General features: G+C 51.7%; 1 protein-coding gene across 1 annotated transcript in view; it reads left to right on the top strand.

The window, feature by feature from the left end:
* The window catches only part of LOC111153824 (glutamate ionotropic receptor kainate type subunit 4), a 288,341-nt gene that overhangs the window by 112,721 nt on the left and 152,463 nt on the right, over positions 1 to 23,157 (top strand). Inside the window, exons 2-4 of the mRNA XM_022513080.1 lie at positions 6,355 to 6,519; positions 18,136 to 18,233; positions 22,750 to 22,915. Of these exons, the coding sequence (XP_022368788.1) occupies positions 6,355 to 6,519; positions 18,136 to 18,233; positions 22,750 to 22,915 (429 nt within the window). The remainder of the gene's footprint in view (positions 1 to 6,354; positions 6,520 to 18,135; positions 18,234 to 22,749; positions 22,916 to 23,157) is intronic.

The raw sequence follows: 23,157 nt of genomic DNA, 5'->3' as shown, positions 1-23,157 counted from the left end.
ACAGGGACCCACAGGAGTCCGGGGTACAGAAAAGGACACGAGAGCTCAGAGGTGAGCAGGGGAAGCTGGTGCAGGTGACACTTGGGCTGGGAGCGAAGCCAGCTGCCTCCCTGGAACTCCAAGGGTCTCTTCTAGTTAGGACGGGGCTCTAACCCACTGAGCTGCACAGCTGACAGAAGAGCCATGGAGCCTGCCTGTCAAGACTCTCCCGTAAAACCTCTTTATTCCCTGCTTTTAGAGTTAAGAGTTATCAGAGTGCTTAGAAATCTTTAGGAGGGAGATTCTGGAAGATCCGAAGGATTAAGGGAGGTTGATTTTCCAACCTGAGGCGTCACTGCTGGGCTGTTGGGGCAAGTCCTGTTCCAGCTCACCCAGGCGAGCGGAGAGTAGAAGTACCAGCCCCCGGGTGCCCAGGAGGACCCCAGCGGCCCTGCACCCTGGAGCACTGGTTCGGGGAGGACCGCCCTCTGCCTGAGCAAATAGCGAGTGCTTCTGCACTGTGTCACGTTACTCTTTGACTCAATAACCATTCATTAAGGGCTCCTGCACGTGCGTCTGGAATTGTACAGGAACAGAGATGAATCAGCCGCGGCCCTCAGCCTCAAGGAGCCAGCTGCCTCGGGGAGAAAAGACGGAGAAACGGATAGGCATAATAAAAAAGTCAAAAGTGATTCGTGTCTAATGAAAGGTACAGAGAAATTTCTGTGGGAGTTTTAAGGAAGAGGGAATTAATTTGGGATGGGGAACCTGGGAGTTTCAAAGGAAGGAGAGATCACTCTGAGCTTTTTAGGTTCAAGCTAGTTGAGGAAAATTCTAGAGAGAGATGTAAAAGATAAACAGCCCTCCAAGGCAGTGAGTGGTCTCTTGGGAAACCTAAGGAGAGCATTGGGCTGTGAGAGTCAAGGAGAGCTTCTTGGAAGAAGTGGGTCTCAGGGGAACAAGGGACAGAGCTGGTGTCAGCAAAGGCATGGAAGAGGGAAGGTAAGCCAGCTCCTATCCTAACATGGGAGTGCTGTTGCTGTGTGAGTGGAAGGGGGTGCTCCAGCTAGAAGGGCATTGGGAAGCTAGACTGCAGAGGGCCTGGTTCCATCCTAAATACTCAAATGGGACCAACCCTTGGATAATGGGGAGGCCTGAGGACTTTGAGCAGATGAGTGATAATCATGGCCACACTCACGGGGTGAACCAGAAAGGATTAGAGTGGGCACAGCCAGGCCTGCCAGCCCCAAGGAGGCATCCTCTCCAGAGTAGATGTAGGCCTGGGCCCAGAACATGGAGAGAAGACCTTAGGGTAGAGGTGGGCACAGAGTCAAGAGGCCGCTTTTTCCTTGGCACGAGCCTTAGAACTCAGAGAGAACTGGGCGGAGGTAAAGCTATTGGCTCGTGGGAAGAAAAGCCCAATGTCAGTGTTGAGGGTCACCAGCTCCCTGGGCGCAAGAGAGGCCTGTTGAGGACCTGCGATGTACAGATCATTGTGCACGAGTCCCCACAGCTGGAAACCTGGGGAAGACCCTGCTCCCTGATCGCCTGTCCCCATCTCAGCCTTGTCCTGGCTGTAGCCCCAGACCTTCCTGTGTCTCCTTAGCTCGCTTCTCTGCAGAACAGTCCTGGGGATGGCGGCTGTGCCAGGTGCTACTGCTCCTCATTAAGCAGTGGCGGGAGCTCGGAGCATCTTGGCCCAGCGCGATCACGGGGCTTGTGAGACAGAGCGCGGTGCCAGGGGCATCAGCGGCACACTTGGTCCTGAGCACACTGCTCTCCACCCTGGGGGGGTGCCCCTCGTTGGGGACTGCCAAACAGCAAGGTGCTCTTGGTAACCGCCTGTTGGGAAAGTGTTCTTCTGGTGTCCTAACGGGGCCCAAGTTGGTCCCTCACCCTTTGTGTCCACAGCCTCAGCATCTGGGTTCCTGTTACCGTCCTGATTATTCTGATCCCAATACGTTTGAGGCCAACCAGCCATCCAGTTGAGGCTGTTCCCAGATAGGAGTTATCATTGTCTAAAACCCCAAATCTGAAGCAAAGTGTTACCCAGAGCGCAGAGGTTGGTTGGAGTGCAGAGCCCTTCTTCGGGCCCTGTGGGGAGGGAGAGAAGAAGGAGGTACTCGGGGGACCTCCTAGGCCCCTTAATAGAAAATTCCCACGTTCCCTCTTCCACACCTGGCCATGCTCCCTCTGTCTCAGAGTATGTCTGGTGACACTCTGTGAGTTGCTTCTGTGGTGTCCCGCGTCTGGCTGACGTCCCGTACATCTGGGTTTGCACTGGCACATTATCTCTGTCGGCTCGGGCTGCCATAACAAAACACCGCAGCCTTGCTGGCTTCGACAACAGACATTTATTTCTCGCAGTTCTGGAGGCTGGGAGTCCAAGGTCAAGGTGCCAGCAGACTCGGTTTCTGGTGAGAGGAGCCTGCTTTCTGGCTTGCCTTCTCGCTGTGTCCTCACATAGTAGGAGAGAAAGAGGTCTCTCCATTGTCCCTTAGGACACCCATCCTATCCGATCAAGGGCTTACTCTTATGACTTCGTATCACTTTAATTACCTCTTCAAGGCGCTGTCTCTAAATGGCGTTGCATTGGTGGCTAAGGTTTCAACATGTGAATGCGGCGGTGGCCAGGGGGGCAACATTCAGTCCACAGCACGTGTCCTCAGTGCACACTGTTCAAGAAGAGAACGCACAACCCTGAAACAGACTATTGGGAGTGCAGTGCCTCCTGTGGTTTAGGTATGATTGTGCCCTTTATCTACTGATGGGACAGAGGCAAGACCCGTGTCGAAAGCCTAAACGACCCTATTAAAGCATTACTGAAGTAAATCCCCTCTGCCACCAGAGGGCTGAGCTCCTTCCTAGCTTGACAGGGGACATGGGCGTTTTCTGAGAGATTTTTTTTTTTTTAAGATTTTATTTATCCATTGGACAGACAGTAGTAGTAGACACAAGTAGGCAGAGAGGCAGGCAGAGAGAGAGGAAGGGAAGCAGGCTCCCTGCTGAGCAGAGAGCCTGATGCGGGGCTCGATCCCAGGACCTTGGGATCATGACCTGAGCCGAAGGCAGACTTTAACCCACTGAGCCACCCAGGTGCCCCCATGAGAGATTATTTTATTACTTATTTTATTGCAAGCGATTTCCTAATATTTAAAGATCATATGGTCCAAAGAGAAGAATGACCCCTCGTCTAGAAATCTCGCAGGGCTTGGGAGCATTAGCTAGGGGAATGTCCAGAGGCCCAGGGTCCTGCCTGTTAGTGTTTCAGAGTTGATTTGCCTTGGTGACACTTTCTTTCCTTATGGAGGCTGCCAAGCTCATGTGGTCTGCTGCGATGAATGGAACTGTGTCCTCCCAAAATTCACGTGTTGAAATCCTAGCCCCGCCCCCAACCCCGCCACAGATAGCTTTGTATTAGGAGGCAAGACCTTGGGGAAGCATTCCGTTTAGATGAGGTCATGATGGTGATGGGGCCTCCAGGATAGGATGAGTGCCCTTAGAAGATTCCAGAGAATGTTGTCCCTTTCTTTCCACCCTATGAGAACCATGTGAGAAGGCAGAGGTCTACAAATCAGGAAGCAGGCTCCTCGTCGAACCCAACTCTGCCTGCACCCTGATCTCAGGTCCCCCCACCTCCATCCAGAACTGGGAGAAAGAAATGTTTGCTGTATAAGCCAAGCCATCCCATCTATGGTATTTTGTGGCCGCAGCCTGAGCTAAGACACCCCTCCTTAGTACACCCCCTTCTCAGCAGCAAATCCTGACGAAGACAAGTTTTACTAGAAGGAAGATGAGCCTTGGTTCTGGGTAGAGGGTCTGCATGAGGCTGACTTGGGATCACCTTACGCCTCTCCCCCTCACCAGCCCTGTGAATGTGAGCATGTCCCTTGACCTCTCTGACCATTTTCTCATCTCCAAGCGAGGATAACAGGAGGAATGCGCTCAGCTCAGAGTCATTACAGAGATTAAGTGAGCCCATATCCACTCAGCACTTATACTAATGTCACGGGATAAATGTGGGCCTGTTCACATAAAACTCAAGTGTCAAGCATCCCGTGCCTCTTTCTCATGACTTGTGGGTGATGGCTATGCCAATTCCTGACATTGCCGATGTCTCTTTTCTATGTTTTAGGGTTAGACTAATGATTTCTATTTTATTTTTAACAGCGAAACATTTTTCCCCCCATATTAAGTCTTCCGTGGAACCCCAGTATCCAAAACTGACAGGTGTGGAGGTGTGCTTGTTGAAGCTGGCAGGGGCTTGGGACACCCATGTGGCCTCTCCCTCTGCTTCCTAATGGAACCCAGGGCCCTCCAAGGAACACCATTTAAGAATCACTTCTACAGGCTGCCCTACTTCCTTTCTCTTCCCAGAGTCTTCTTCCTGGGACATCGTAGCACAATATTTTAGGTGTCTGCTTCCCGAGGAACCTTCTCATCCTGGTCTTGCTTTCCTGAGTTACCTGGGTAGATATTTTGGGTGTCCTCAGTCTCTTCAATCACACATGTGTAGCTCTTTGGACCGCTCTTACAGGTGGTGATCACACCAGGTGTGTGACGATTTTGCTGCATAATTCCCAGAAGCCCACTTGAATGGCAGGTCTTGGGATGTGCCTCTGTTACCCAACGTGTGGCCCAACTGATGTCAATGAAATCTGATTTTTATCATCCAGCAAGGCTGTGCATATAAACATATCCACACATCACGGGGGGAGAAAGGCTTTGTAATATTCTGTGTCCTGGATTTCGGGTTGGAAAATGGGTCACAGTAGGTGTGGGAGCAATGTACAGAAAAGACAGCATGGGACCTGGGTCTCTACTGTCCACACCAGCCGCAAAGATTTCACATGTCAGCGAAACCCATTTGGATCGATACCCCCATGTCGCTTTTCTGAGCCTTCAACCTCTGAAAGATAAGCTTGATATTTCTTCTTCTTTTTTTTCTGTAAGAGCTTTATTAAAGTGTAATTCATATGCCACACAATTTACCCATTTAAAATATACAACTCACTGGTTTTTAGTGTATTCACAGAGTCAGCACCCCCAAAAGAACCACTGTGTATGCATTAGTAGTCACCCCCCCCCATTTGTCTCAGCTTTCCCACCACTGCCACTAGGCAACCACTGATCTACTTTCTGTCTCCGTGGATTTGCCTTACTGGAAATTTCTTACCAATGGGATCATCCTTTGTTTTTTTGTGTCTGGCTTCTTTCATTTAGCATCGCGTTTTCAAGGTTCATCCGTGTGGTGGCCCATGTGAGTCCTTCATTCTTTTGTCTTGTTGAACACTGTCCCATTGTATGGAGACACCACATTTGTCTTATTCATTTATCAGTTGGTGGGCACTTGGATTTTCCAAACTTTTGAGCTGTTACGCAGAGTGCTGTGATGAGCGTGTATGCACAAGTTTTTGTAGAGATCTGCAGAGATTTGCAGTCTTGTGACTTCCTCTACCAAGAGAACGAAGGCTACCAGAGCTAGGTTTGTTGAGCCTTTCGGGTACTGTGCCAAGCACCTCACATAGACCATTCAGGTCATTTCCATGACGGCCCAAGGAGTGGGCTCTCTTCCCATTCTATAAGCGAGGAAACAGGTCTCGGAGCTGCTGCAGGGTGGACCTGGGATTTGAACGCAGGTCTCTAGGCTTCCAGAACTCTTACCTTTAATGCTGCTTTTGGAAGATGGGCAGCTCGTGGAACTAAATGACTCCAACCACTCATTTTAAGTCACGCCAGTCAAATGTGTGTGACGTGTCACTTACAGACATTATCTTACTGAATCCTCACACCACCAAGGCCCTGAGGTTGTCTTCCTACTCTTCATGTTCAGGGAGGAAAAGAAGTTCCGAGACCCTGCCTGGCCCACCAGCCGACATGGTTCCTCAGCGTCCGAGCCTGGAGAGCTGGCGTGCGGCCGAATGTGCCACGACTCCCCCTCTCGTGCCTGGTCTCCTTTACCCCTCTCCTGTCTCAGGGAGAGTCCTGCACATGCCCAGAATACCATTTTCCAAAGACGGCCCCTGTGTCCCTTCCTTTGCACGTGTGTGCCTGTGTGTGCGTGTCGGCGTACCTCCAAGCATGTCACCACATCTGGGTCTGGTACCTGTAGACCCTGGTGGCCTGCTGTGACATTTCAGGGTTTCCGAGGTGGACAGGCACATTGGAATTCATGGCCGCGCATGGCTACGAACCAAGACCCTCAGCATGTAGAGGACTTGCTTTTGGAATAGTTCCAAGAACGGCGGAGGTGGAGGGGAGGCGGGGAGCTGCCTGGCAGAGGTGGCAGTGGGGGGGGAGGAGAGGAGAGACTGGAGAAAGAGGAGGGTAACAGGAGAGGGTACCAACTGTCTCCGTGTGGTTGCCTGCCCACAGCTGCTATCTTGGATGACCCCATGGAGTGCAGCAGAGGGGAGCGGCTCTCCATCACCCTGGCCAAGAACCGCATCAACCGCGCTCCTGAGAGGCTGGGCAAGGCCAAGGTCGAAGTGGACATCTTTGAGCTTCTCAGAGACAGCGAGTACGAGACTGCAGAAACCAGTACGTAGAATGAGCAGGGCTGCCCTCTGCTTTCCCTGCTGGCAAGAGGGGTGAAGTAGTGGGAGCTACACCCGTCCCCAGGCCTGTGGTTAGAGATTCTCTGGACAGGGGCAGAAACATGCACCAGCAGGCCCCGAAGGGCACAGTCTGGGGGAGATCCCCAGGTTTTGTTGCCAAGTGTGTGTGGAGTAGAATTAAGACAGGATGCTCATTCATTCATTCATTCATTCACGCACTCATTCATTCCTTCATCTATGGATTCATTCATCTCCTGGACATATTGTACACAAACCCCTGAATGAAACCTTGTGCGTGATTAAGAAAAGAGGGGAGTAGCCAGCTGGGGGGGGGGGGGGGTCACTTGGTCAACGCCCATCTGATCACCTATCTTGCTTATTTGTGTGGAGGGCAGCACTGTGGGACTTGGGATGGAGTTTGACTGCTCTGTGGGTGACCTTGGACAAATTACATATCCCTGTTTAACCTCAGTCTCTTCATCTGCAAAATGGGAATGCTAGGCTCTCCTTTGCCAATCTTGTAGGTTGTTGTGGGGTTTAAAGGCTGCAAAATATAGCAAAATCTTCTGTCAGTTGCAGGGGTTTACAGACATACGCAGTAGGACACTCAGATCCCACGTGTGGAGCCCCTGCCACGCGCGGGGCACTGCTTTTAATTCTACTAACACGAGAGTTAAGTGTTCTTGTCCCCACTTCACAAGAGAAGCTGAAGCTCAAAGATGATGAGTAACTTGCCCATCCACAGACAGAGTCAAGGGCTGAGCCGGTGCTGAGCCCTGGAGTCCTGAGCTCACCCTGCAAGGCCTCACCGAGGCCACCATGACCTCCCTGGAGTTCTCTGGTGTGTTGCTGGCTTTACCTTGACAACTTTCCAGGCTGAGCTTCCCCAGTCAGTGGGCCGGTGGCTCAGAGCCGAGCTGGCCATGAACAACCCCAGTGTAGAAGGAGGGAGAGGAGCCCCTTAGCCTGGAGAGGCGATAAGGTCTCTTCCCTAGATTCCACCCCATCTCCTCCCTTTGTCACCCATTTTAACCTCAATGGCAAAAACAGACAAAAAGACGAACAACTTGCTCAGGTATATATTGAGACAGCTGGTCTTCTGGGGCAGGAGAGGAGGACTCAGCAGTGCTCTGATCTGGGCCATTAGGCTGTGAGAGAAGAGACATATCCCACTGGCCCAAGTGCAGTAGATAGGGTGTCCTGTGGATCCAGACAGAGCAGGAAGGGAGGAAGACAGCAGCTCTGTCTCTGCCTTGGGGACAGTGCAGAGAACAAGGTAGACACAGACGCTGCCGTCCACTGGCTCACAGTCTCTCCCCTGTGTGTACATCAGTGGCAGCTTCCCTCAGCATCTCTTGGTTTGCATTTCCAAGGTAGAGGATCTGCTGGGTCCAGCTCATCTTGCATGGCCGATCTCACCAGTCACAGGTGTTGGCCAGACAGGCCTAATAGCTATGAATGTCCAGGCTTAGAGACCAAGGATGGGTTCCTGCCCTACAGAACAGGACTGGTGAGACCAGCCGGATCTGTGGACACAGTTTCGTCCCGATGGGGGAATGGAGGCAGAACAGGTGCCTGATATAGCCACGCACTTATTCAGTCAATCAGGTAATACATATGTAGTGAACGCAGCTATACTCTGTTTTAGGCCTGGGGGATTCAGCAAGGAGCTGGTAGAAATCCTCGCTGGCAGAGAGATGAAATTCTAGCACAATGAAAGTAAGATTCCAATTTCTCTGCGTCTTCTGAATGAGATCAGAAATACCAGCGAAAACTTCTTGTGAATCTCCTCATCTGATCTGTGGTGGTTCCTTGTCCAGAAGGACAGGTCTCTGACAAGGGGCCAGATTCCTAGATAGTGCTGTAGAGTGTTCTTCCAGAAGCCAGCTCCGAGCCCCTTCCTTCTCTTGGGTTCTCCGGGGTTTCCCTGGCGGAGCAGAGAGCACACATCGTGCACTGGGACTGGAGGTCTTTACCACATGTAAATTTCCTCTCCCGGTGACCCAGGCAGCCTGGCTTCTTAAAGTCAATACTTCTAAAATATTAAGCCAGATGAATCAGGGGAATAAAAGAAACTGATATTTTTATTCCACGTTCGAGAGCTTTGGGGCATCTTTTTCATGCCCTTCTTTTAGGCGCCAAGTATTTTTATGAGCTCGCAACCCTTGGTTCATCTTTTACATCTCAATGTGTTTGAGGCATAATTAGCATTTGTTAGAAACAGGGCTTCTGGATCTTTCTACCCCAAAGGCCTTTCATCTGAAGCCAGAGCTGTTCCCCCACAATGGATTTTAAATACCACCCAGATACTTCACAGGAAGGTTCCAGCCCAGCCATTTCCCTCCCAAAGTAAGGGAGAGAACGGGCAAGTGCTGTTGGCTGAAACCAGGCGGGGACTGGACTACAGTGGCAGTGTTGGGGGAAGGAGATAGGAGGGAGACGGGGTCCCCGGATCAGGGAGGGACAATAGCTCTACTATGCCTGCTTTGGGGCATCTGTGTTACAAAGAGCAAGAACATGGATTTTAGGATCAGACTGGCCACCTTTAAACCCTAGCTCTACGATTTATTAGCTATGGGACAGTGGGCAAGACGCTGACCCTTTTGTACTACAGTTTCCGCGCTGATAAAATGAGGGTAATGGTGACACCTCTTACTGGGGTCTTTTGGAGCACAGCACAGGACAGCGGCGAGGCGCCTTGCTTCAGGCGTGGGACTGGCATTCTGTAGGCAGCTGCTGTGGACTTGGTTGTTGGCTCCCACCCCCTCCTCTGAGCAGGCTTCCTCCCCCACATCTGACTCTCTCCTCTGTTCAAAGTTCAGCCTTCCGTACACAGCAGCCCTGTCTGCCTCCCAGCTCTTCCCACGTGGCCTGTCTTCATGTCAGCACCCCTCCCGGGGCATCCATCGTAACTGGACATCCCCTTTCTCTTTCCAGTTCTCAGGGCTTGATGCCTCTGACAGCGTGGAGCCTTTGGGCAGTGCCGTGGGCCACCCAAAGCCAGCTGCTGCTCCATATCTGGGGCTGTGTTTTCCCCAGGTTAGGGGCCCAGGGCTAATTTGCATTATTAACTTCAAAGGATCTGAGTCAGTCTGGGCTCCTGAACAGCGACCCCAACCTCACACCTGTCACCCCAGGCCAGGTACTCTGCTTCCAGGGGACCAAGGAGACCCTGGCGCTGATGTTCTTGGTTGTGGAGAGCTGAGGCACTGCTCTAAGTTGGGGTGGTAACATACCAGCAATGGACAGTAGTACCTCCTTGCAACAATGGGTGAATTTGCAAAAGCTCTGTACGAATTGTGCTGTCATGATTCATGTTCGGGGAGGGAGTATCAGTCGAGGGGAACAATGACTATTTCAAGAATCCAAGACAGCTAAGTGTAAAACAACTGAAGATGCCGGCATCCCGAGTTCCACCTCCTCATCTGATGATTCAGAACGAGGCTGGGTGGTGGGAAGTACCAGACGGGGTGTCATTAATAACAGCCCTGGACACTGGAAAGTTACAAGTACAAAATCACCTCCTACTGTATCTTGTTCACTTAGATGTTCATATAGTGGGTTTGTGTAAAGCGGGGGTCCTCCATAAAGCTTCCTCAAACCTGAGACCGGGTCCCTTCACCTCCCTGCTCCTCTCACCATCGGCTCGGGCTTCTTGATGTTTGACTTCCTGACTGTCTCCACGCATCCCCTCCGATCTGAAATAAGAGGGATGAACAAGACCCATGAGGTCATCCCCTTCCTGCCTGGCCCTTTCCCTCCCAGCATCTGTATCTTATCTCCACCTCAGCCTTTCTCTGCAGGGAGGGTCCCACGGGTCCTGCCCCCTCTCTGTCCCATAGATCAGTGTGTCTCCCGCGGCTGCTGTATTGGACTTAACGGAGTGCCCACTCCCTTATCATCCAAACACCCAGAGGCACCTGCTCCTGCCAAAGCCAGTTTGAAGTTTAATTTACTGCAGAGCTAGAAGCGGGGGGGGGGGGGGGGGGGGCTCTGTGTCAACTGCTTGCCTCTGCCGAGGTTTGTCTCTGTGAGGCCAAGCAAGCTATCAGCTGTCCACACGGCTTCCCCTGGAAACTCCAAGAACGCGCCGGTTATCCGGCCCCACGTGGCCTCTGGGTGCCTGGAGAGGAACCCTGCATGTGGGGCTCCGGCTGCAAGCTTCCTCCTCCCACATGAGCTCCCCGAGCTTCTCACAGGCTCTGTGGCTGTGACCTCGGGTGGTCGGGAGCCACCTCTAGTAAGAGAGGGTGAGCATCCCTCTGTCAGTTCAATAGAACAAATCCAAGGCAGCATAAAGGGAGACGGTGAGAAGTCGCAAGAGGAAGTCACATGCGTAGTGATGAGTCACTCAACAAGTATTCCTTGCTCCCCACTCTCTGAGCTCCCCACATCATGCATGCACAGTATGGACTCAGAAACACATTGAAATGCAGTGCTTAGAAATCATCTGGTTCAACCACCTCATGGTTGGGGGTCAGATGGGGAAACTGAGGCTCATAGTCTTTTCCAGGAAATGGTTAAAACCCAAACATCCGAAAAGTGACATAAAGTTAAGTAGCTCTGCTGTGTGGTTCAGACATGGGCAGAGCACGGTGGGAAATAGGGCTGAGGTGTAGCCGGTGGTCAGGTAGAGCCTCTGGGGGGGACCATAGAATATTTAGTGGGTGGAGAGCAGGGAAGCAGGGTCTCAGGGCAGGAAGCCACAGTGCCTTGGGACACAGTGATAGATGGGCGTGGTTGGAGCAGAGAGGTTCTGTAGGGTGGTGGGGAAGCCCGGGTTAGCAGTGTAGACCTGGGTCAGGTTCTGGAGTTAGACACACCAGGATCCTAATCCTGGCTCTACCAGCACCTCGAGCTTACCTTCTGTGCCTCGCATTTGAGAATAATAATAGTTCTTACTTTAAGAGGTTTTAATTTTTTTTAAAGATTTTATTTATTTGAGAGAGTGAAAGAGAGAACATGAGCAGGGGGAGGGTCAGAGGGAGAAGGAGAAGCAGGCTCCCTGCTGAGCGTGGAGCCCTGGGGCTCAGGCTCGATCCCAGAACCCCAGGACTCTGGGATCACGACCTGAGCCGAAGGCAGGTCCTTAACTGACTGAGCCACCCAGGAAGCCTGGTTTTCTGAGGATTAAATGAGATGAGGCACTTGTAAGACTTGGAGTGGTGCCGGATATAGGGTGAATTCTTGATAAATTTTACACAGTAGCAGTAGTAGCAGAGGAATTCTTACAGTGAATCCTCCTCTCGGGATGATTACAAGGCTTCAGGGAGCTAGCGTGTCTGCCAGTCTGATGCGTGGCACCCGGGACGCCCCAGTACATGCTCTCATGGTGGTCTGGGACCAGGCTGAGGGCTTGGAAGAGAATATCATTAGTGACGGGGGGCTGATGGCAGTTCTGTACTCTCTGACCAGGGAGAACCCCACCACGGGGCATGAAGGTGCAGAGGCCTCACACTCTCGCTCTCCTGTGTCCCCTTTCTCAGCTCGGGGATAAACAAACCCCCCCTCCATTCAGCCTACTGTCTGCTCTCTGGTGGGGTTTGAGAATGGAGCACACTCCCACAGGCTCTGGTTCAGGTGAGGACACGGTTCTTCCAGGTGGATCGAGGTGATGGGAAGGACTCTGGGTTCTCCCATCCCCCTCTGGTCCACCTCATTTTCAGCCCCTGATGGCCAGCCCTGTCCCCCACGGGGGCTCAGGGAGCCTCTGAGTAGCTCCCTGGAAGTGCTCTCCCCCTCCCCCGCCCCAAGAGGCCACTCCTGCCCTATAGGGCCTGGAATCCGTGGTGCCCATGGTTAACCCCTCTGTACTATCTGCATCACAGCCAGACCCTTCCTCTCCCTGGGAAGACTCAGAGAAGGACTTGGGTTCCAGGCTGGAGCTGGTATCTTGGGGGGAAGAAATCCGCCCCCCCCACTTATGACACCCCATCGTGGTCTTTTATTCCAGCACCTTTTCTGACCCTTGTCTTCCAGTGCCTCCGCTGGCTGGGAAACTTTGTTGCCATGGCAATGTCACTCATGTCTCCCCATTCCCTCTCTTTCGGACTCCCGGGGAGGCAGAGATATAATGTGCCCCCCCATTCCTGTCCCTCCCACAAACTGCTCAGGGCCCTCACGCAGATGTCTGGGTCCCCGAAGTTTCAGAGCCGGGGCCCTTCATAAACAGTTTCCATTCATGTTGAGCAGAGCAAACCTCATAGGGAACGAGAAAGTGATTCCCAGACCCCAGGAAATCCTCAGGCCATGGGGATTGGATCATACTGGATCATTTCAATTCAGTTGAGCAAACATCTGTGGAGCACTTCCTTTTCGCCACAGTTGAATAGATGCGAACCGAGCCCTCAAGGAGTTCCCAGTCCGGTGTGGGAGGTGGGTGATGGACACTGAGAACAGAAGGCACATGCCACAAACCTGCGAGGCTAGATGTTTTTAGAATCCAGAACTCTCCATATATTGGAAAAGTCATGAGGTGCATACACCATATCTTAAGTAACATCTCCAGGTGGGGCCTGGGGCAGAACCCCCCAGCATACCTGTATTCAAATATTCACATACTATAAATAGCCTCACATCTGTTTAATAGATCAGATTTGCCACCAAATGAACTTGATGAAAACCATCTAGCTTCAGAGCTTTTTGGATTTTTGGAAATGGGAGTAAGAGATTTTAGCCTTCTATAAGAATTTATTTTTAGGAGAAGCTTCTCTCTATTGAGGCCCAACATAATGAACCAGCTTGGGGTGGAAGCTGGCCAAGAATTCAGAGAACAGGGAAGCTGATGGGCCTCAGCAGCACCAGCATAGGGCTGACTCAGAGCCACAGAGCGATGTGCACAGAAGGAGGAGGAGGGTTCTTCTTACCTAGGGGCAAGATCTGAGTTGGGCACTGGAGGATCAATAGGAGTTTGCCAAGCGAGAAGGGTAAGAGAGGGCCCAGACCATGGTCTGAGGGTGCTAATGGACTCCTTCTCAGAAAAGTGCTTCTATTCTTTTTTTTAAGATTTATTTATTTATTTGAGAGAGAGAGAAAGCACATGCTCAGGCAAGGAGAGGGGCAAGAGGAGAGGGAGAGAATCTCAGGCAGACTCCCTGAGATCATGGCCTGAGCCAAAACCAAGAGTCGGCCACTCACACGACTGAGCCACCCAGGTCCCCCACAGAAAAGTGTTTTAAAATGAGTAAAATAAAATAGATAGGATGACCAAGGAAACCAGTTACATGAAAATACGGTTAAAATACTTTTCTAATGATATATAAATAAATGTGCTTCTTTATTAATGTATTAAATAGCCAAGCCTAGCAACAGGTCCAACGGCTAGCCTGATTTTGAAATAATAATAAAATGATCTCCTGAGATTATCTGTAGCACTGCAGGGTGGCAGGAAAACATTTGTGACGTTCGTTGGTGACAAAGTCAGAGGTGCTGGTAACTAACCGTGGTTTATTTCCTATGTTCAAAATGGAAGGAAATGGCAGAGTTCAGTTAGGAGAAAAAAGAGTGATGTCATTTTTCTCCCCCCTCCAAATTGCTTACAGACCACTGACTTCTACCCCTAGATCTGAGGCAGCAGGTTAAGAATCCCTGGTTGGGTCAGGGAGAGCTACTGGGGAACAGGCTCGAGAAGGAAAGTAGGAAGGAGCCCGGCGAAGGAGCCAGAAGCAAAATGGGAGAAAGTTCTGGAAAGGTAGTATCTTGAGGAGATCCCATACATTTGGGTTTTACTTGTTCTCAGAAGAAATTTTTCTTATGACAAGTTATGAAAGGAATACATGTGCATTATAAAAAGTAAAGGGGAAGAAAAGGGGGAAGAAAGTTATTCCGAGTCAGCAGTCCCCATGAACGTCCAGCCCGTGAGCCATGGGAGGCTGCACAGTACCTGGCTGAGCATGCTGACCCCGGGCCCAGGGACTGAGGGTGGGAATCCTGACTCTGACCTTCAACCTTTTTGTCCTATTTTCTCGTCCGTAAAAGGAAGTAATAGTTCCGATCTCATCAGGTCGTTCTAAGAACTAAGTAAGTCCATTTGTACGAAGTGCTTAGAATGGGCCATAATAAGCATTCAGGAAATGTGGGCTTTTGTAACATCTTCTGGTCATTCCTGAGCTCATAACTGGTTTTTGTATTTAATTCATTGCAGTGTTCCTATCTCTCTACATATAATTTTATATCCTGCTTCTTTTCATATTATTTCATAAATATTTTTAATACTGTTAGAAACCGCTCATAAGCATTTAAAACACCTAAGCAGTATTTCATGTGGGTATATGACCCACACTTTAGGTAAGTATTCCCTTAGGATTGGACCCTTAGCTTATCTCCAATTTCCCACGGGAAATATTGAGCAGGCTTCCGTGTGGTTTACCTGCTCTTTATCGAGCGCATAACCCCGAGTCAGGCCCTCTGCTAGGTATGGAGAACACAGATGTAAGTGAGACCAGCTTTCTGCCCTGCAGCGGCCACACACCTATGTTTTAGGTTTACAGTTTGTCTCACAGTCTGGAGAATGTGTGGGAAGTGAAGAATTCTGGAGATGAGAGAAACCCCTTAGGAGGCAGGTGGCGAAAGGGGACAGCCTTAGGATAGTCACAATGAGCACAGAAAGGAGGGGACGGTGAGCGAGCAGGTCAGGGGGTCAGAACCCAGCCGCCGGTGGGGTACAGTGTGTGGGTTCAGTGAGAGAAGCCAAGGGAAAGTCACAGGGGACTTCCGCTGGGAGCTTTCGGAGCTAAGCAGGGTGGAGTGCAGTGATTCAAGGCTTTGTTGCCTAATCTTTGAGTTCAAGCCCAGCTCTGGCCTGTATTACCCGTGACCTTAAGCAAGTTCTGTCAATGTTCTAAGCCTCCATTTCCCCATCTGTAAAGAGGGGAAATACTGAATCTTCTTCCTAGAAGCATGACTGTCAGATCAGATTTTAAGTACCTGGCACACGTGTTGCATGGGCGTAAGAACGCCGTGTAGCATGTCAATGTCGTTCTAAGCACTTTGGGTCTATCAATTCGCTTTAATTCTCCCACCACCGCTACTGTTAGAATCGCCGTTCCAATGACGAGGGAGCAGTCCAGAGAGGTTTGGTAGCTTGCTCAGGGCCTCACAGCGAGAAATGACAGAGCCAGGACTCAAACCCATGCAGTCTTGCGTCAGGGACCACGTTCTAAATGACTGTGTTTTCTCCCTCTCTGCCATGGACGTGATGAGTCCCTGTGGCAATGTCTGGCAGGTGTTTGGAACGAGACTTTGTAACCCAGAACATAGGTCTGAGTGCAGGATCACCTGGGCAGGGATGAGAGTGGAGGTCAAGGCAAGGGTGACATTGCCAAGGAGAGGGAGGCATGGATTGAACCTGGATTTAGCAGGTGGAGAAGGGAGAGTTGCTGACAAAGGCAGTTGAGGAAGACTGACCAGAGACGCAGGCAAGAATCAGGGCTGGCTGGTGTTAGGAAATTCAAAGGAGCAACGCCATCATCAGCAATGATGTAAATGCTGTAAATAGTAGGGTGAGAATCACCAAGAAGTCCCTGATGAGCAGATTCGGTAGAAAGAAATGGGGCGGGGACCTGGATTGGAGGGGTGGGAAGGGATGCGTGAGGTGGGCCGTGGGGAGGTGGGCAGCTTCGAGGGAACAGAATGAGCACCAGACCGGAAGGGGCCAACACACTTGAATTTGGACACTGGCTCTGACCTGTGTGGGGTGCATGACTTGGCAGGAGTCACTGGACATCCCTTGGATGCTCTTTCCTTGTTGGTAAAATCAGGAGCTGAGATCCAGCCCTGAAGCTGTTGTCATCTGACAGCCGATGACCTCGGATGTCTAGAGGCAGTAGGAGCGAAGCTGGCTGAGATCACGTGGGTTAACTTACAGGGAAACTGCTTGAACCGGGCAGAGCCTTCTTCGGAGATGGGCCCATTCACTGTGACTTTGTCACTGGGAATGGCTCTGACACAGTGCGGATGAGTCCCCTCCAGCACCCAGCCTCTCTTGAGATCCGTGGCATGGCAGGATCCCTGCCCGAGCCTCAGGCCGGGAAAGGAGCTTGTAGATCTGTGGTTTGTGTGGTAAACACTAGGGTTTGGACTCTGAGGCTCTCCCCACCGCCTGTACCCCATGAGGGAGATTGTCTGGCCATGTGGGCCAATGGTGAGGACCGTGCCCTAGGAGAAAGAGCAGGGGTGGCTTTGCGGCCGACTCTGAGAGGAAACTTGCACTGATCCCTTAACCTCAGTTTACTGACCTGGGAAATGGCTCGGCCTTACTCTTGATGGTGCGTAGGAGGAAGATGTGTCCAGAGGCAAGCTTTGAGTTTTGCAGGGAAGAATGCCTTACAGCATGTCAGGGAAAGTCAGTGCATATCCCCCGGGGGCAACTCTTGGGTTCTGAGATCACGATGGATGTCCTGAGAATTATGTCAGATTCTGTATGTCAGAACTTCCGACTTCTTCTCTCGTCCCTCCTTTCTTGGTCACTAGTGTTTACAAATCTGAGATTCTCTCCTCCTCTCCTGACCACACAGCCCATCCATCCACTCATTCATCCAATGAATATGGGCTGGGCACCTAAAAAAACGTGTGCTGGCCACTGAGGTGATGAGGAGTGGGCATTCAGAGAGAAGGATGGCTCAGCTCGTGCCCTGACGGGGTTTGAAATCTGGTGGGAGCTGAAAGTCACCTAAGCAAAAAGCTGAAACAGACACGTTTGCAAGTGTCTTAGTTCAGAGGGACAGACCAGGGGCCTCGGGAGCCCCGGGAGAAGACTAACTGCCCATAAAGGAACCGGGGAAGGTGTGATCAGGAGACATTTGAGATGCTCTTTGACAGGAGAATGTCCAGAGTAGAGGAAGGAAGGGCTCCTTCTCCATGGGGAAGCCCCATACAGTCAGGGAAGCAGGTGCACCACGCAGGGGTCTAGGAGAACGGGAGTGACAGAGGGTGGTATTGAGACAGAAGACCCCCTCCTTGCCTCTCACTCTCTTTTTCTGCCTCTCATTTTCTTTTTCTTCTTACGTCTCCCCTACTCCCTTTGGCTTTAGTGGAGTCTGACTTCTCCTCTCTTGTCTGCGTCATCCTCCCCTCCCTTTGCACCCCTGCTTATCTGCTTTTCTCCCTCCCCTTCCTCTTTATATTTGCTAGGCTAACAGATTGCACGGTGGGTGACTGTTCCGTGAGCGGGGCCCTCCACCCCTGTGGCAGCCGTGCCTCGCTGTGCCTCCCAATACCCACCCTGCAGGCCTGGCCGGATGGAGTCTGCAGGTTCCCGCCATTAGCCTCTGTCCTTCAGTGACAGCCAATACAATTTATACTCCCTATTGGCTGTGGCCGTATGTTGTCATAACCTGGGTCATTTCCTCATTTAATACCGTCCATAAACTCCAATAAAACTGTCCCGGAGTCCCATAGTCCAGAAAAGGAGAGGCACAGGGTTTGGAAGGATGGGAAGGTGGCAGGGAGAGACGTGGAGGCGGGGCTTAAGGTGAGGGTCCAACAGGTGAAGGTTGGACTTGAACCTGACACCCAGGCAGGCCACCTGATCCCTGTCCCACCTGATGAGTGCCTTGTTTCCTTTCCTGCTGTCCACCTTCTGTCCCGATGCTGGCTGCAGTGTGTCAGATCCTCCCCAAGGGGGTGGTCGCTGTCCTGGGACCCTCGTCCAGCCCAGCTTCCAGCTCCATCATCAGCAACATCTGCGGGGAGAAGGAGGTGAGTGCCCTACAGGGTTGGGGGGCCATGGGCAGGCTGGCAGCCCGTGCCTTGGGCCCCAAAATATCATGGATTCTCAAGGTCTGGAAGAGCCCATTTGGGCCTGGTGGGTGTTACCAATAACAACAACAACCAAACATTGAAAAGAAATGGTCCTTTGTTGGGCACTTTCTTTTCTCTAGGTGGTTTGGGTAGAGGGGACACAGAGGAGAGGTTTTGTAACAGGATTTTCTTTCTTTTTTTTTTTTTTAAGATTTTATTTATTTATTTGATAGAGAGATATCACAAGTGGGCAGAGAGGCAGGCAGAGAGAGAAGGGGAAGCAGGCTCCCCGCTGAGCAAAGAGCCTGATGCAGGGCTCGATCCCAGGACCCTGAGATCATGACCTGAGCCGAAGGCAGAGGCCTAACCCACTGAGCCACCCAGGCACCCTTGTAATAGGATTTTTAAACCTCAAAGACCCCTGGGTCTTTGAGTCCCCAGAGGGCCCCTTGGTTGTGGTGGGGAGAGGGAAGAGGCTGTGGTGGGTAGTGGTCCAGGGGCCACCAAGAGGGCGGGAGTCTGAGCTCCCCAGGAGGTTTTGAGACTATTTGTTTCGACACTGGGATTCTGGCAAAGAATGCCTTTGGGACTGCTACATCTTATTGCTAAAATAAAGTTGGAAACCTCTGTCTTATAAATTCTCTAGAATCTTCCTCCCCATTCACCAATTTCTGTGTTTACTTCTTCAGTCAGAGAAATCTTCCTCAGGTGTCCCCTCGGCCTGGAGCCTCTCTAGCATCAGTGTGGAGTTCATTTCCTCTGGCTCCAGTTCTGTGGGGGATAAAGACAGTCGGGGATGAGTTTCTGAGTAATAGCCTGCTCCCCGGTCCATCAGCTCTCTCCTTTTCCCCTGGAAAAAACAAACTCAGAAGTTTGTTTGTTGTTTAGCTCGTTGATGGACTCCTTCCTGGCTTCTAGCTTCTATCCATCTTCCCCTTCATAGAAATCCCCTGGATACAGTGGCAGAGTGTCCCTTCAGCCTCTCTCTGGCCTCAAGGGCCTTCTAGCTAGGTCTTTCGAGGACAGATGGAGCTTGGTGGTAGGGGGCGAGAGCTCAGGAGCTGGGGAGGAGGGCGGGCAGAGGGCCTGGGGAAGGAAGGACCAAGCTTGCACCTGTCCTGGAGCCTGGATGCTCAGCCTTCCAGAAACATTAGCTTTGGGAGGATCTGATTCTAGACATAGGAGCAAACCCACTTCAGGACAGATTCCTCCTGAGCAAACTGTCCCTATCCCACCCACTTGGGAACCTACCCCCTTGATGCCACCACCACTTCTCTTTATGACCCATAGTCTTGGCAAGAGTCCCTGACGCTTGGGGCAGAATAGCTAATTTCCCTATTTCATGAACCCACTCTCAGAATCGTGACCTGCGCTTTGAAGTGCTGGGCAGCCCTACCCCAGTCCCGTGGCTGGTTCTGCTCCCTTAGGGTGAGCCACTGCCCTGTAGGCTGGGCCCCCTGAGCCTTTTCTGCCCCGGGCCAGGTCTCTGTTGACAGCCCCCATCCCTAGCCCCTGAGATGTCCTAAAAGAGGACTCTTGACCCATCCCAGGCCAAAAGAGGAGCCTCGGCCCCCATCGCACCCCCTCCACCCACCCCCTTCTCACAGGCCTTGGCCCCGGAAAGTTGGAGCTGATGTTTAATTTAAATCTTTCCTGCCACACTCCACGGAGCACTCAGATCTGTGGCAGGCTGTTACTCCAGCAGCCGCTGGGATCCTCACCAAGTGAGGTTGCCAAGACTTCAGCTCCCCATTTCCTCTTTTCTCCTCCCTCCCCGCCCCCCATCACACTGCCTCACCATTCCTTCCGGTCATCCCCTAACCCCCATTCCACAATGGCCTCCTCGTGGGCTTCAGTAGATGTTTTATCTTAGCTGACACGTTTCCCTTAACCCCGTTTAGCGTTTCAGGCCAGAGACAGGGACCCTGATTTACAGCCATCTCCCCGACCCTGCCACTCTGGCCCCTGTGCCGTTGACCTGCCAGCCAGGTCATGTTGCCCAGGGAACGGCCAGCCGGTTCCCCCTCCTTTGTCTGGTCATGTCCCTTCCAGAACAACCTTTCCTCTCCGTTCAGATTATGCATTTCTTTTTCATATTTTATGAGGCTGAACTGGCTCACACTGATTCCTCTCTGCTCCACAGAGAAGAAATGGAGTTCTCACCAAGGAGTCCGTTCCTTTAAATGCCGCTAACATCTCTATAGCCCTGTGGCTGGCTGGTTCTGCCTCACCTCTCCTTCCCCACACACCTCCATGGTGATGGTGACGGGACTGCTGGATGCATTTGCAATTGCAGATCAATTATGGATTGATCTTTGTCCTAGAGAGAGAATTAGGGGGATTGGCCTGGGCCTTCCCTGCGTAGGCCCATTAGAGCAGCTGGCCGATCTTCCAGCAGCCTTCAAGGTGGCGGGTTGTGCTGGAGATGTCCCACCGACTCCACTTGCTGGAGGAGCCCCTCATCACACACACACCCCCACCCCCGCAGGGACAGCTTCAAGAGCTTTTTCAGGAGCCCTAAGATTTGGGGAGAAAGGGGGGAAGGGAAGGAGAGAAGGCATTGCTGGGACACTTATGACATGTTAGGTCCTAAGCTGTCCACAAGCAGGCTCTCATTTTACCCTCCCAGAGATCCATGAAGCACCCATTGGTGTCTCCGTGCTAGGAAGCATAGACAGGTTAAGCACCTGGCTCCAAATCACACAGCAGAACCTGGCTGAAAACCCAAGTGTATAACCTGTAAAACCCATTTGTCCTTCATCTGCCTGAGTATCCTTCCTGATCCATCTCTAGGGTCTGTGGCTTGAAAGGTATTTCTAAGGGTACATTCTGTTGGGGTGAGTTAGCTGGAGCCCTGCAGTTTGGATGGCCACACACGGAAGGCCTGGGTCAGAGATGCTCAAACGTATAAGCCGGTCGGCCTGGCCACCCCAGCCTCCCTTCCCCTGCCTGGCCTTGGCCTCCATCTTGGCCCTTTGTGACCTGTTTTTCCTTTGCATTTATTGTTCTTTTTAGACAGATTGTGTGGGGTGGAAAATATAAGGAAGAAAGACCCTTTATGACAGTCCTCAGATCAACCTTAGTCTTCTAAGTCTTCTCTCGTAACTCACCAGGCTCTCTCCAGGACTGCATTGTTTAGTCTCTGCTGGAAAACATTGGTTGCCTTCTCTCTGTGGTTCGAGGGCTAATCCTAGTTGAATGTAGGAATTTTCTCCCTAGTGTCTGCTAAGTCTTCCCCTCCTCCCCACCCCTGCCTCCATTCTCAGAGGAGCTCTGGTCTCTGGCTGACCTCTCCCAGAATCTTTTTGTTTTGTTTTAATTTTTTTCTCTCCCAGAATCTTAGTAGGACAAGGTAACAGAATCCTATAGACACCATCTCAACATCCTCCCAGAAAAGAAAGTTTCTGCTGTCATTTCTAAATAACCCATTTTCAGAGCCAATGAACTCACCACCAGAAAGTTCTTCCTGCTCTCTACCCTCAGTCTTACTTGCTTTAACATCCTTCCAAACCCATGCTCGCTGCGACTTGGTCCTCCCGAAGTGCGCTGGTCTTATGGGAGGATGTGCATTGAGGTTTCCTGAGTCCATCTCCAGTAGAGATACCAGGTAGCTCTCCTGGCTCCGGGTACCAGGGATGAGAGTGACAAAATAAAATCAAGGTGGATGGCAGCTTATTACGCTTTAACTTTCCTATTACCTACCCGATAGCCTTAGCCACTGATAGAACAGCATCAGAGGCTGCTAATATCTCTTCCCGGGAGAAGAGAGGTAGGAGGTAGGGGCAGTGCCTCCAGGAAATGTCGGTAACAGACACAGAGGGAAACTGACACTGTCCTAATGAAGCCAGAGCACGTTTTTATTTACCGGGCTCCACTTGGAGGCTCTCTGGACGGCTTCTCAGCCTGCGACACTCCCCACTCTGTGTGTGTGTCTGCAGAGGGACCCATCCCAGGCTGTCACACAGGAAGTTGGTTGGGAGCTGGTTTGTACACACTTGTCGGCCAGGCTGGGCTGATGGGGCTCCTTTCTTAGTCCCCAGGGCAGTGTTTTTCTCTTTCTGCCGCCTCTGCTCTGATTTATTAACTACTAATAAAATATTGTAAGGATTATGGCTTCGAGACACTTTTGTCTGGCTGCCTAGCAGCGGGCAGTTGCTCTGAGAATAAAGACCTATGACTTTGCCCCCTCGGGGCCACAGCCCCCCGTGCCAAGGTCCACAGCGCATTTATACAGGTCTCCCGCCAGAGGGCTTCTCATCCTGGGTGTTCCTATTTTAAGCATCGTGCAAGACGCATTCTTGCCTTCTTCCTCCGGCATGGGTGTCCTGAGTCCCGCAAGCTCCATCTCCACCGGAGTGTGGCAGAGGCCTTCCCGAGAAGAATCCGCCGTCCACAGCCTCGTTTCCCTCATGCCTGCTTTCCTTTGCACTCATTCTGGATCCTTCCAGACACCTGTTTTTGCCCCTCCTCCCAGGTCCCTCATTTCAAAGTGGCCCCGGAGGAATTTATCAAGTTCCAGTTCCAGCGATTCACAACCCTGAACCTCCACCCCAGCAACACGGACATCAGCGTGGCTGTCGCTGGGATCCTGAACTTCTTCAACTGTACCACCGCTTGCCTCATCTGTGCCAAAGCAGAATGTAAGCTTCCTCCGCCCGCGGCCCCCGCGGCTCTGCCGGTCGCAGTCCTGGTTGGTTTGTGGATTTCACCCCCAGGGCTTTGCCCTTGGCTCTGGATCCGCCCGGAAGAGGAGGGCTCCCTCTGCTGGTGGGGGTGATGATCAGCAGCTTTAGGCATTCCCACGTGTCCTTGGCTGTTTGCCTGTCTCTGTGTGTGTGTGTGTGTGTGTGTGTGTGTGTGTGTGTGTGTGTGTGTGTGAGAG

The sequence above is a fragment of the Enhydra lutris genome, unplaced genomic scaffold, assembly GCF_002288905.1.
Source record: "Enhydra lutris kenyoni isolate GAN:26980312 unplaced genomic scaffold, ASM228890v2 scaffoldscaffold34, whole genome shotgun sequence".
Classification (NCBI taxonomy): Eukaryota; Metazoa; Chordata; class Mammalia; order Carnivora; family Mustelidae; genus Enhydra; species Enhydra lutris.
Note: the sequence above shows the minus strand (reverse complement) of the source record. Positions and strands in the feature narration are given on the sequence as shown.